The sequence below is a fragment of the Prionailurus bengalensis genome, chromosome A2 (genome assembly GCF_016509475.1).
Source record: "Prionailurus bengalensis isolate Pbe53 chromosome A2, Fcat_Pben_1.1_paternal_pri, whole genome shotgun sequence".
Taxonomy (NCBI): Eukaryota; Metazoa; Chordata; class Mammalia; order Carnivora; family Felidae; genus Prionailurus; species Prionailurus bengalensis.
The window spans coordinates 126,618,009-126,631,709 of record NC_057348.1 but is presented as its reverse complement, the minus strand read 5'-3'; the positions used below and the strand labels follow the sequence as shown (position 1 = coordinate 126,631,709).

Genomic DNA, 13,701 nt, shown 5'->3' with positions numbered 1-13,701 from the left:
TTTGAATTCCTAGTGCCTCACCCAGTATAGACACATGATAAGTATTCAGGGATGTTTGTTGTATTGACTTTGTAAGTAATGCTTCTCATGCAACTTTGTAATAATTGCTTCAAATCAATATTTTCTGCTTTATGGTAAGCTGGTAACCAGTGGAGTTAGACTGCATGACCCAGCCATGGTCCTAGAAACATTCATGAATCAGAGTCCAAAAGGATGAGAATAAACTGAGGGTTGATGGGGAGTGGGAGGGAAGGGTGGGTGGGTGATAGGCATTGAGGAGGGCACCTGTTGAGATGAGCACTGGGTGTTGTATGGAAACCAATTTGACAATAAATTTCATATTTAAAAAAAAGGACAGTTGCCTTCATGTCTTTAAACCACTGCTGTCACCAGCAACCACCCCTCCCCTTCATAGGGCAGCTGTGGCACACAGGGCCTCTGTGGTGCCTACGGGATAAAGCAGATTCATGAGTACATGACAGAGATCTGTCATCCTCCAAGTTTTCTTCTGTAGTTTCCTGAAATTTCCTGCCATTTTGTGATAAGACACTACCTCCCAGAAAGTCCTCCTGAAAATGCAAATATGTTACCTAATGGAGGTTCTTCTCATTGTGAACTTGGGTTCCTAAATGTCAGAAGCATATAAGGAAAAGTGAGGGTTGATATCACTTGAAAAATAGATAGATTTGTTTTTATTCCTGTCACCTATGACTCATCTTCTCTTCAGTTCAGCCATTTTCAATTGACTAAAGGAAAATATTCCTGACCTGGGATCCCTGGAACATAGGGGCACTGAAAGCAGTGGGTCAGCAGATGAGTAAAGAGTAAGGACACCTGGCATACCTGAGGTAGGGGACTCATGTCATTGGGGTCACCTGACATCTACTGGGAAGCCCCCGGGTTTTCCTGAAGGCCAGTTTAGTTCCACTATCAAGGGGGATATGCTACCTCCCAGTGTCCTCTAGACCCCTGCAGGTCACTGAACGGGTCCTTATGTGGACAGGACAGCTATAAGAGAGACATATATTTGGAGAAAGAAACCTGAGCAGATTGCTTAGCAACCCACACCATCAAAAAGCTCAGCAAGTACAAGGAGCTGTTAAGTGTTTAGAGGACGTTTTAGCTGCGTAGTATTTTCTAAGGCGGTGAGATTCTCCCATCACCTAGCACTCAGGCACATTTGGAAGTTCAGGTTTGCCACAATCTTTTCCATGCTGTAAAACTGTTACCTCTATTACAATAAAACTTCATGAAAATGTCATCTTGGTGTAGGACTAGTCAGTGAGCAATTACCAAGTACCTATCATGCATCACTTATTCAACAAAGAACTGATTAGAAGCCATAAGGAATATACTGGGATCACATTCGTAGTGATGAAGGCACACACATGGCACCCCAGGGCTGTTCACCATCAAGTGCCTGCTGTATGCACCATACTGGACTGCTTGGTGCCATTGAACTCAACTAGATATGTGTAGCCTTGGATAAGTCCTCCATCATTCAGTCTCAGTTTCTTCATCTTTAAAGGAGTGGTAATAACACCTATTCTGCTGGATTGGAAGGAAGATTAAATGAGATGATGAATACAAAATGTGTCTGGCACAAAATCTAGCATATAATTGAGTTGCATTTGTGATTTTTTTCGTATTTTTAAGTTACCTATTGACCCCAAGGATGGTGGCATGATTGGCAGTGTAGTAGAGTGTTCACACCATAGGGTTCAAATCCCAACTCATCCACCACCAACCAGTCAGAGGATTTTGAACTGGTTACTTAATATTTCAAAGCTTCAGTTTCTTTATATCTAAGTAGAATGATGATCACATCTAACTCATAAATTTGAGTGGATTAAGAGAGAGAACATATATAATGCACCAGCATAGTATCTGGCCATAGTAACTACCTTGTCAATGGTAACAATTGTTTTCATTTGCAGTAGAGGATACAAAAAGAAGCAGGGAGATTACTGCAAGTGTCTTGGATGCCTCTGTGTTCTCTAGTCTTTCCCTGCTTTATAAATTCTGATGAAGATGAATCCACATTAATGGAGGCAATGTTTAATTGCCTCCTTGTGGGCTGGATAGCACATTACCATATTCTTTTTTCTTGAGGCTTCCAGTGGGATATGTCTGTTCTATTTAATAGACTTTTTTTTTTTTTTTTTTTTTTTTTTTTTTTTTTTTGTGCCTGGCTCAAGAAGGCACGTGTGCATTTTCAAATCCCTCATTTGTATGAACACTCAGGCCTTAACTACATGGGGCAAGCATTCTGGGAGGGGTGAGTGTGGGTATCATTCCACGTTTATTTGAACCGGTGCCAACCAAACTTCCACAGTTGATTGTGTCTCAGTGATTTTCTTCCAGAAAAAATAACGGTAATGCAGAGTCCTTGCTGCCACTTGGACTTCTTTTGCTTTTCAAGTTTGCATTGTCTGTGGTGTTGGCTTCAGCACAGACGTGTAATATATCGAGCAAATGGACCACTCCTCCCGGCCAGGCCTCTCATCCCCAACCCCAAGTTAGTCCATCCGTCTCCTTCCTTGTGGTTCTACAGGTACAAGACAAAGTTGAAGATGTACATCATGGTAGTCTACTCTTTGGAAAAGCTCAAGGTTTGGGCAGAGAGTGCAAGTCAATGAGGCAGGGAGGTAGGGAGCCATTATCTCTGAAAGATTTTTTCCAATGGGCAAGGACGGCCCCCAGGAAAATTATGGTCTTCCTTTCATCTACAGGTAATGCAGGTGGTGAAGGAGCAGGTTATGAGAGCTCTCACAACCAAGCCTAGCTCCCTGGATCAGTTCAAGTGCAAACTGCAGAACCTGAGCTACACCGAGATCCTGAAAATCCGCCAGTCTGAGAGGATGAACCAGGAAGATTTCCAGTCTCGCCCGATTTTGTAAGTAACCGCTGTCCTCTGTCTCCTCGCAGGCTCTGACCCAACACTTCTGGTCTGAAGGCCTGTCGTGGGCTGTGTCGTGAGATCCTTACAGAAGGCCAACAAAAGACACTCCAGGCAATGTCAGTTGGGTTCCTCAAGTCTCAGCAGCTCCCTGAGGAAGGAAGGCTAGGCAGGGCCGGCTGAGGGGAAGGCGGGCACAGTGCTGGCAGCAGGACCGAAACCAGGAAGTGGCCTGGTGACTGACGAGTTCTCTGAGAATTCATAGTCAAAAAGTGGGGGGAACCTTTCCTAACACCCAGGACAAAATATTTTTGCCTGTGTAGCTATTCTCGGTACCTCCCTTTGATTGACAAGAGCAAGGGCCACTGATAATCCAGGCAATATGAACACTGAAGTCCTGGGTGGAAGAGACAGATTGAGAGGAAGAGAGAGATCCACTTCTCCCTGCCCCCTCAGCTTTGCCTCGTGGCAGAGCATCGTGCATCACCTGCTTGCCCATCAGCCTGCAGGCCTGAGAAGGAGAGGAAGCAGGCCCTCTCGTTACAGGACTTTGCAGCACCAGTTGCTGTTTCACATACCTCTATCTTGGGGATGCTCTGCACCTCCAACACAGAGACTGTTTTGTTTTGGGGATTTTTTTTTTGATTCATCTTTTCTTAGAACTGGCCTATTGATCTTCCCTTGTCTTTTTCTAAGAGCCAGGTCAGTTTTGTTACCCTTATAATTTATACAGAAGCAAACAGGATAAAAGGCAGGGAGTGGTAAGGAAAGTGATATTTATTCTCATTCTTCCTGCAGAAGACTGGACATAGCTTCTTCTGAACTTTTGGTGAAGCAAACCTACAGTATAGGTGTCATTATGACATTAACCCTCTCGGTCTCTGTCTCTTATCCTTTTTCTTTCTACCCCTCTTTCTGTCTTTTACTCTTAAATATTTGGCCTTTTTAATGCTTGGCAGTTTGCAAAGCAGCCCCTCCCGCTATTTCATTTCCTCACATCCATATGAAGTAGGTAGATCTTACTCCCATTCAAGGAGCAGGTATAGACCAGAGAGGTGAGGAGCCAGGACTTGAACTCCAGCCCACTGATCCCTCAACCAATGCTCTGTCCACCCCATCAGAGCTCCTTCGCAAAGTGCAAGACTAAGATGAGGTTTAAGAAAGTTCACAGGTCACAGTGCCTGGGTGGCTCAGTTGGTTGAGTGTCTGACTTCAGCTCAGGTCATAATCTTGTGGTCTATGAGTTCACGCCCCCTGTGCTGACAGCTCAAAGCCTGGAACCTGCTTCAGATTCTGTGTCCCCCTCTCTCTCTGCCCCTCCCCCACTCACACTCTGTCTCTGCCTCTCAAAAATGAATAAACGTTTAAAAATTTTTTAAGAAAAAGAAAGTTCACAGGTCTGAAAAGACAATAGCCAAGCTGTCTACTATGTGTTTATTTTCAGGCCCTAAGAAGCACACTTAGAGGCTGTGGAGCGGAACTGCAGATGTTAGTGAGGGTGACATTAGGTGCAAGGGAGAGAAGCACTTCCTGAGGGTCTCTGGCTCTCATCGCGAGACTTGAATCACACCTGCATTGAGCACCAGCCAGCTGTGCAGCAGGCATTGCCAGGGCTTTGCCACTGGTCCTCAGACAGAGGGTCCAGCTAGTCCTACCAGAAAGAAAGCCCCTCACATAAATGATTGACCCCTCAGAGACACAGTTTCTTATTTGCAGAGGGGGACAATTCTGCCTCACCCCATCCCAGGGCCTACAGTCCTGAAATGTTGGATTTCATAAGGTTTGTTTCAGCGGATGTGTAAACACGAGGAAACTTATTTTTTGACGCCAATTATTAAAGCCTAAAGGGAGACTTTAAGAGACTACTTCAGTTGAGGCCGAGGGATTCTAATTAATGTTTGACCATGACTTTATTCTAAGTAGAAATGTTAACCGCATGTGAAGTGTGAATCCCTTGCACCTGTTTTTGGCTTCATATCTTTATCTCCTGAGGCTCTGCCCGTGACATTCTGAAGTGTTCTCTTGATTACAAGAAGCTCTTATCTTTACATTTATTACATAAGGGGGAGCCATACAAATATAAAGGAAATCTTGGGTGTGTATGTGGCTTTCGCAGCATCATTTGGCCACAGGACTGAAAAGCACCGCAGCTCACTAGAGCTCTTGGTATAGTTGCAATAAGTCATGAAGACTTGTCAGAAACTATAGCAATTTAAGTGGGGCGGAGCCCATGAACCAGCCTGATCATTATCCTGGCCTCTGAGATGGGCAGTTGGCAGCCAGCCTCCTCCAGCTTCTCGTCCAGTGATGTTTTGTCTGTTGAGTGACCAACTAGACAAGAACTCAGTGTGGGATTGGAGGAAGCCTAAAAGCTGCCAAAATGGCTCGGAGAACAAACTCAAGTCAACAGAGAGAAAGGCAAAACACATGTATGATTGTTTGTATTCATTCATTAATTCACATAACAAATATGTATCAAATGACTCCTACCTTCTCAGCTCTGCCCAAGGTGATGGGGACAGGCAGAGAACCAGAGGCACTTGACCTCCCAGTGTCCAAGATTGTGAAACAGGGGTTGCAGGGTTAGCACAGACTGGGCTTGGTTGGAAGAAGCATGGGTAGGGGTTGTCATGAGAACATAGAGGAGACACATCTCACCCAAGCTCAGGAATTAGGATATTAGAAATTTAGAACTGAAAAGCACCTTCAAGGTCATCCAGTTTAAGCTTTTCATTTTGAGGACTGGGACAATGACTTACCTGGGGCTTGACTGAACCCCACTGGCCACACCCTCACCAGCCTCTTGACCCCCGTAGTGCGCCCCCCCCCCCTCACCTGGTCACCTCTGTGACTATCGCACACAACACGGTGGCAAACCTAAGTGCCACAAAGATGCTTTGAGGCACACATCCCATTATTATAAAACGTTGATGTTTCCCGAGAAGAAAAATGCACACCCTGTATGAGCAATTATTTGGGGGGGGGGGGAGATATTCAGTGGGGTGAAGAAGCTCTGTTCTATTTCTTAGCTCTTAACTCATTGTTTCAGAGAGGAGATATTTGTTTTTCTCCACTTAGCATGACTTTACAGGGACAATAAGTCCATCCACACAATTAATCCGAGTTAATGGATATAAAAAGCTTGAATAGTCCAAAAATAGGTCATTTAACACTACATTGGGGAGAAGAGAGGCAAGGATAAACACCAATGAAGCATAGTAGCAAAAGGTAGCAGATCCACACCCAGGCAGCTAACAGATCTGGAGTCCGACTCCAAGGCCACCACCTACCAATATGGCTCTGTAGACAAGTTACGTAACCCATCCTAAGCCTGCTGTTGTTAATGTCTAAAAAGGAAGATGATTAAAGCGTATACATTGTTGCATCGTTATGTGCATGACCTAGTTCTTTAAAAGCATTTAGCATATGCCTGGCACATAATATCCACTAAGAGAAATGTTCACTCTTACCCATTAGCTGATAACCAGAATTGAACATGTGGTCACACTGTCGAAATGTAAATGATAAAACTGACACTATGAATGTCTTCGTATGTGCCTCCCCTGCCTTATCTCGGAAGGTACAGGAGAAGTATAGGTAAGAAAGAAAAAGTAAAATCAAACAGAGCCGCAAATAAGGCCAATGCCTATCCTGCATATCTGCCTCCTCACTAAAGACTGGCCACAAGCTTTGCTCAATGCTTTCTCTTAACCAGTGCCGGTAGAATGGTCTGGTCAGTTACACAATTCTCAGTGTTCAGTGCACTTGACAAATACTTATCAAATGGCTGCCACATGCTGTTCTATGTGTTGGTGATTCAGCAGTAAAGAGGACTCAATTCTCACCCTATCGTGATTGTATTGTTGTGGAGAGAAACAGACAATAAACACAGTAAATAAGATGATAGCATGTTAAAAGAGGATAAAGACCATGGGAATGGAGAGCTGGAAGTTTTAAATAATGTGGTCAGAGTAGATCCCTCTAGTTGGGATGGTAACATTTTAGTAAAGATGTTTAAGGGAGCAGGCTATGTGTGCATTTAGGAGAAGAATACAGCAGAGAGAACCAACAGTACAAAGGCCCTGAGGTAGGAGTAGGTCTGGGTGCTCAATAAAGAAGGCCAGAGTGGCTAGAAAAGAGTAAGCAAGGGGGAGAACAATAGGAAGTAAGACCAGAGAAGAGGCTGGAAGTTGATATGGAGGGCCTTGTTGGGGAGCCATTGGAGGGTTTTGAGCAGAAGATTGGCATGCTCTGACGTGGGTTTCTAAATGATCCCTCTTGCTTACTATATTGGGAATGGACTCCAGGGAGGCAAGTTTAGAAACAGAGAGATCAGTAAGGAAGTTACTTAAATAATCCAAGAACAAAATGATATAGATTAGATAGATTTTGAAGATAAGAAAGGTATTTCCTGATTGATTGGATGTGGGGTGTAAGAGAAAGAGAGGTGTTGAGGATGAGCTCAGGGTTTTGTTTGGGCTGAACAACTAAAGGATAGAGAGAGTGGAAGATGTTAGCACAGGGGGTCAGGAGTTCAGCTTTGGACCTGTCAAGTTTGAGGTGTCTGTGAGACATCCAAATAGGCAGTTGGATTGATGAATCTGGAGTTGAACGGAAAGGTCCAGGTTGGAAATACAAATTTGGGAAGTTGTCAGCATAAAGTTGCTATTTAAAGTCCTGAGTCTGTAATATAAAGAGCAGAGGAAGTTCAAAGACTGCATTTGGAGGCCCTCCAGTGTCAACACAGACAGATCAATTTCCATGAAACAGACACTGTCATTCAACCCACCCAAAGTCTTCACAGAGCCATGTTAGATCAGGGATCAGCAAAGCATAGATGGCTCTTGGGCCAAATCACAGTCACTCTCTGTTTCTGTAAATGCAGTTTCATTGGAACACAGCCACGTTCATGTGTTTACATACTGACGAGTGCTTTCACTCTGCTATGGCAGAGCTGAGTAGTTGCCAGACAGTGTATGGCCCATGGAGCCTGAAATATTTACTACCTGGCCTTTTACCGAAAAAGTGAGCCAACCTCTACTGCAGGTGAGCGCTGAGTAGCAGCTCGGTAGGGCAGACCACAGGTGCAGGGGGGCATCGCACCAGTCTAGTGGTGCGTCTGTCTTCTGTATGTGGTGCTAGCCTCACTGGACTCATACCTGGGATCCTCTTCCAGAAACATGCTGGACTTGGAATTGTCCTTCACACATTCATTTAACCTACCCCCTTTAATCATCCTTCCTGTATTTATTTACAAGGCCTTTAAATAGAATAAGAAGGATATCTATCAAAGCAAAGGCAGTGAACCCATGACCTTGGCCTCACTGACCCCAAGCTGAGAATTTCAAACCCCAAATCTAGCCCGTGGTGTTATTGCCTGGATTATTCTGAGGTCAAATCTCATCCACAGACACACCATGTAGGTTTTACCTATGTTTTCCTAATTTGAGTGAATTTTATAGCAACTGAGTCCCATTTGCACGGAAAGAAGAGGAAAATCACTTAGAAAACAGAAAAGCTGTCCCCTTTTTCTCATTGTCCAGGCATGTTTTGGAGGCCTTTGGGGTTCATAATAAGGAAAGGCTAACTCTTGCAGCAGCAGATTCACTCATTCCAGTGGTCTGTCTCCCGGGGCTGGTTCCATAATGGAATGTGTCATGATGAGCACATCTGGGGCTCACACTAAGATGTCATAAATCATCAACTAAAGTTACTCGGAAGTACTTTCACTTATTTCCTCCTTTTAGTCCTCTTCTCTGCATCTTTATCTCCTTTTTTTAATAATTGAGTTTTAGCCTACCGAAACTATTCTCTAAAGATACATCTTAACCTAAGAATCAAAGAAATCCCCAAACCCTCTCTCCAGTGATTTCTTCATCCCGCAGTACAGTCTTGTCCTCTCTGCCCCATCGCCCTGACTTGGAAGTCAGGAGCAGTGATTTATTGTTGTGTATGACTGCCCTGGCAATTCCCCCACCTTCTTCTCCCATTCAGAGCAGGGTTCATCAAAGCTGCAATATACTAAGTCCATTTTACAAAAGCTGAGCATTGATAATAAATAGCTTTAGTGATCTGAAAGCCTGAGATGAGACCCTGGAGGCCTGCACAGGAACAGCTTTACAAATATACCAAGCTGTATTATTAGGGATGAATCTCCATATTATGCTTTATAAATGCTCAATTGGAACAGTATCAAATGACAAGAGATTTGAAGCCATTTGAGTTTAAAATATGTATTAGCAGAGTGTACTGGCATACCCCATTAGATAATGGCCAGATCCTTTGATGTAACTTTTTAAATTTTTTTCTAAGTTTATTTATTTATTTTGAGAGAGACAGGGACAGCATAAGTGGGGAAGGGACAGAGAGAGAAGGAAAGAGAGAGAGAATCCCAAGCAGTCTCCACACTGTCAGTGCAGAGCCCTTTGTAGGGCTCAAACCCGTGAATTGTGAGATCATGACCTGAGCCATGACCAAGAGTCAGACACTTAACTGACTGAGCCACCCAGGCGCCCTGATGTAACTTGTTAATTCTCTTTTTCTCACATATAAATAGGAGCAGTTTGTATGCAGAAGATTTAAGTTTGTACCCCTATTCCACACTTAACCTCTGTGAACTGTTTCTCCACCTGTAGAATGGAAATACTGCCCATTTACTAATGACACTGATAAATATTCCCAAAACATGAGCTATTTTGAGAGAAAACAGGAAGGGGATGAGCTAAAATGGGACAGGACACTAGCTGCTCATAGCAGACACTTACCCAGAGTGAGTGCCTTCCCCACCCGTGAACCAAACACCGTGTGGAGACAGCTGGCCTACAGTCCAGAACAGGTCCAGAGTTAAAATTGAAGCTGACAGATATGTGAGCCTTGACTACAGTGAAATATGGCCACAAGGAGAGGTGGCCTGAGGAAAGGAGAGAACATTATCAAAGCAAATTCAGTAATACCTTGTGTTCCTGCCCGGTGCTTATAGAGCATTTTCACTCATACTGTGTCCCTTGTGAGCCACAGCAGTTTCCCAGAAAAGATTCTTATCCCCATTTTACAGATGGGGAAGCTGAGACCTACATGAAAAATGAGTCATGGGCAGAGTTTAGGTTGAAACCCTAGTTTTCTGAGTTCTAGATCTATGTTCAAATCAATACTTCACCTCTACTGAGGGTTCCTCCTGCCCAGCATCAGCTAGAACAGCTCTAGCTTTACCAGACTCAAACACTAGGGTGCTACATAAAATTTCACATGATAAAAAAATTATGCTCTTTAAAGAAAGATTTAGAAGCCATTGTACTCTATTCTGATCTCTTTATGGCATAGTACATCTAAAACAACTTTATATTAGCCCTACACCAGATGCAAATAATCCTTAATTTATCCCATGATTATCCCAATCTCTGTAGGCTGGAGTCTGGGGCGATGTGTTTTTCCCATCTGTGAGACAGAACGGAATGCCTGTGGTTTGCCCAGGATATAGTGTTTGCTGTGGAATTAGTAATTACAGGACTGACCAGTAATGCTGTTTGGTCGGATCGTAGATGTAGTCTATGAGTTTACCTGCTGTAGGGGGAAAATGTGACCAAATATTTATTGTCTTGGCAGAGTCTAGTGAGTTTCTGCATGCATTTATATCTATGACTTGTGAAACGGAAGAAATTTCTCGGGAGACTTTGGTCTAGAAAAACGTCACTGAAGCGGCTGGTGCTTTTGTGGGTATTCTGTAAATGTCAGAGAATCTATAGTGTTGTTATAACAGATAACCCCATCCACTAACTCTTAATAAATAATTCTCTAAAGCACCAACTTGGGAGGTAGTGGGATGGTCGTGGAAAGATGCAACTTGCACTTCCCTGCCCCATCTGCCCATGATGATGCCTTTTCTTTTTCTTTTTGTTTCTTACTTTATTTTATTTTTATCTAAATTCAAGTTAGTTAACATATAGTATGGTATTGGTTTCAGGAGTAGAATTTAGTGATTCATCTCATATATATGATACCCAGTGCTTATCCCAGCAAACACCCTCCTAAATGCCCATCACCCATTTAGCCCATCCCCCACCAACTTCCCCTCTAACGACCCTTAGTTTGTTCTCTGTATTTAAGAGTCTCTTATGGTTTGCCTCCCTCTCTGTTTTTATTTTTTTTCCTTCCTCTATGTTCATCTGTTTTGTTTCTTCAATTTCACATATGAGTTAAATCATTTGATATGTCTTTCTCTGACTGACTTATTTTGCTTAGCATAATATACTCTAGTGTCGGGGCGCCTGGGTGGCGCAGTCGGTTAAGCGTCCGACTTCAGCTCAGGTCACGATCTCGTGGTCCGTGAGTTCGAGCCCCGCGTCAGGCTCTGGGCTGATGGCTCAGAGCCTGGAGCCTGTTTCCGATTCTGTGTCTCCCTCTCTCTCTGCCCCTCCCCCATTCATGCTCTGTCTCTCTCTGTCCCAAAAATAAATAAACGTTGAAAAAAAAATTAAAAAAAAATAAAATAAAAAAATATACTCTAGTGTCATCCACATTGTTGCAAATGGCAAGATTTCATTCTTTTTTATCGTTGAGTAGTATTCCATTTTGTGTGTGTGTGTGTGTGTGTGTGTGTGTGCGCGCGTGCGCACGCACCACATCTTCTTTATCCATTCACCAGTTGATGGACATTTAGGCTCTTTCCATACTTTGACTATTGTTGATGGCACTGCTCTAAACATTGGGGTGCATGTGCCCATTTGAATCAGTTTTTTGCATTCTTTGGATAAATACTTTGTAATGCAATTCCTGGATCATAGGGTAGTTCTATTTTTAATTTTTTGAGGAAGCTCCATACTGTTTTCCAGAGTGGCTATGCCAGTTTGCATTCCCACCAAATGCAAAAGTGTTCCCCTTTCTCCACATTCTCACCAACGTATGTTGTTTCCTGAGTTGTTAATCTTAGTCATTCTGAGAGGTGTGAGGTGGTATCTCAGTTGGTTTTGATTTGTATTTCCCTGATGATGAGTGATGTCGAGCATCTTTTCATACATCTGTCAGCCATCTGGATATCTTCTTTGGAAAAGCATTTATTCATGTCTTCTGCCCATTTCTTCACTGGATTGTGTTTTGGGTGTCGAGTTTGGTAAGTTCTTTGTAGATTTTGGATACTAACCCTTTATCTGATATGTCCTTTGCAAATATCTTCTCTCTGTCAGTTTCCTTTTAGTTTTGTTGATTGTTTCCTTTGCTGCGCAGTAGCTTTTTATCTTGATGAGGTCCCAATAGTTCATTTTTGTTTTTATTTCCCTTGCCTCCAGAGACAAATCTAGTTAAGAAGTTGCTGCAACCAAGGTCAAAGAGGTTGTTGCCTGTTTTCTCCGCTGGGATTTTGGTGGCTTCCTGTCTTACATTTAGGTCTTTCATCCATTTTGAGTTTATTTTTGTATATGATGTAATAAGGTGGTCCAGGTTCATTCTTCTGCAAGTCACTATCCAGTTTTCCCAGCACCATTTGCTGAAGAGACTGTCTTTTTTCCATTGGATACTCTTTCCTGTTTTGTCAAAGATTAGTGGCCATACATTAATGGGTCCATTTCTGGGTTCTCCATTCTGTTCCACTGATCTATGTGTCTGTTTTTGTGCTAGTACCATACTGTCTTGATGATTACAGCTTTGTAATATAGGTTGAAGTCTGGAATTGTAATGTCTCCAGCTTTGGTTTTCTTTTTCAACATTACTTTGGCTATCTGGGGTCTTTTGTGGTTCCATACAAATTTTAGGATTGTTTGTTCTAGCTCTGTGAAAAATTCTGGTGTTATTTTGATAGGGATTGCACTGAATGTGTGGATTGCTTTGGGTAGTATAGACGTTTTAATAACATGTGTCCTTCCAATCTGTGAGCATGAAATGTTTTTTCCATTTTTTTGTGTGTCTTCTTCAGTTTCTTTCATTAACTTTCTATAGTTTTCAGGAGATAGATCTTTTACCTCTTTGGTTAGATTTATTCCTAGGTATCTTACAGTTTTGGTGCAATTGTAAATGAGATCAATTCCTTGATTTCTCTTTCTACTGCTTCATTATTGTTATATAGAAATGCAAAATGATTTCTGTATGTTGATTTTATATCCTGTGACTTTGCTGAATTCATGTATCAGTTCTAGCAGTTTTTTGGTCTAGTCTTTTAGTTTCCCACATAGAATATCATGTTGTCTGCAAAGAGTGAAAGTTTGACTTCTTCCTTGCCCATTTGTATGCCTTTTATTTTTTCTTGTTGTCTGATTGCTGAGGCTAGGACTTCCAATACTATGTTTCACAACAGTGGTGAGAGTGGACATCCCTGTCGTGTTCCTGATCTTAAGGGGAAAACTCAGTTTTTCCCCATTGAGGATGATATTAGCTGTGGGTCTTTCATATGTGGCCTTTATGATGTTGAGATATGTTCCTTCTTTCCCTGCTTTCTTGAGGGTTTTTGTCAAGAAAGGATGCTGTATTTTGTCAAAAGCTTTTTCTGCATCTATTGAGCAGATCATGTGGTTCTTTTCCTTTCTTTTATTAATGTAGTGTATCACATTGATTGATTTGCACATATTGAACCAGCCCTGCAGCCCAGAAATAAATCCCATTTGATCATGGTGAATAATTCTTTTAATGTACTGTTGGATTCGATTTGCTAGTATCTTGTTGAGAATTTTTGCATCCATGTTCATCAGGGAAATTGGTCTGTAATTCTCCTTTTTAGTGAGGTCTTTGTCTGGTTTTGGAATCAAGCCTCATAGGATGACTTTGGAAGTTTTCCTTCCATTTCTACCTTTTGGAACAGCTTCAAAAGAATAGGTATT

General features: G+C 42.5%; 1 protein-coding gene across 8 annotated transcripts in view; it reads left to right on the top strand.

The window, feature by feature from the left end:
• Nucleotides 1-13,701, top strand: part of ELMO1 (engulfment and cell motility 1) — a 536,725-nt gene that overhangs the window by 487,478 nt on the left and 35,546 nt on the right. For all 8 annotated transcript variants that reach the window (XR_006298577.1, XM_043589269.1, XM_043589266.1 and 5 more), the window contains one exon: nucleotides 2,733-2,896. Coding sequence is in view for 7 of the 8 variants with exons in the window: in XM_043589269.1 (XP_043445204.1) it covers nucleotides 2,733-2,896 (164 nt within the window). In the remaining variant the exon portion in view is untranslated. The remainder of the gene's footprint in view (nucleotides 1-2,732; nucleotides 2,897-13,701) is intronic.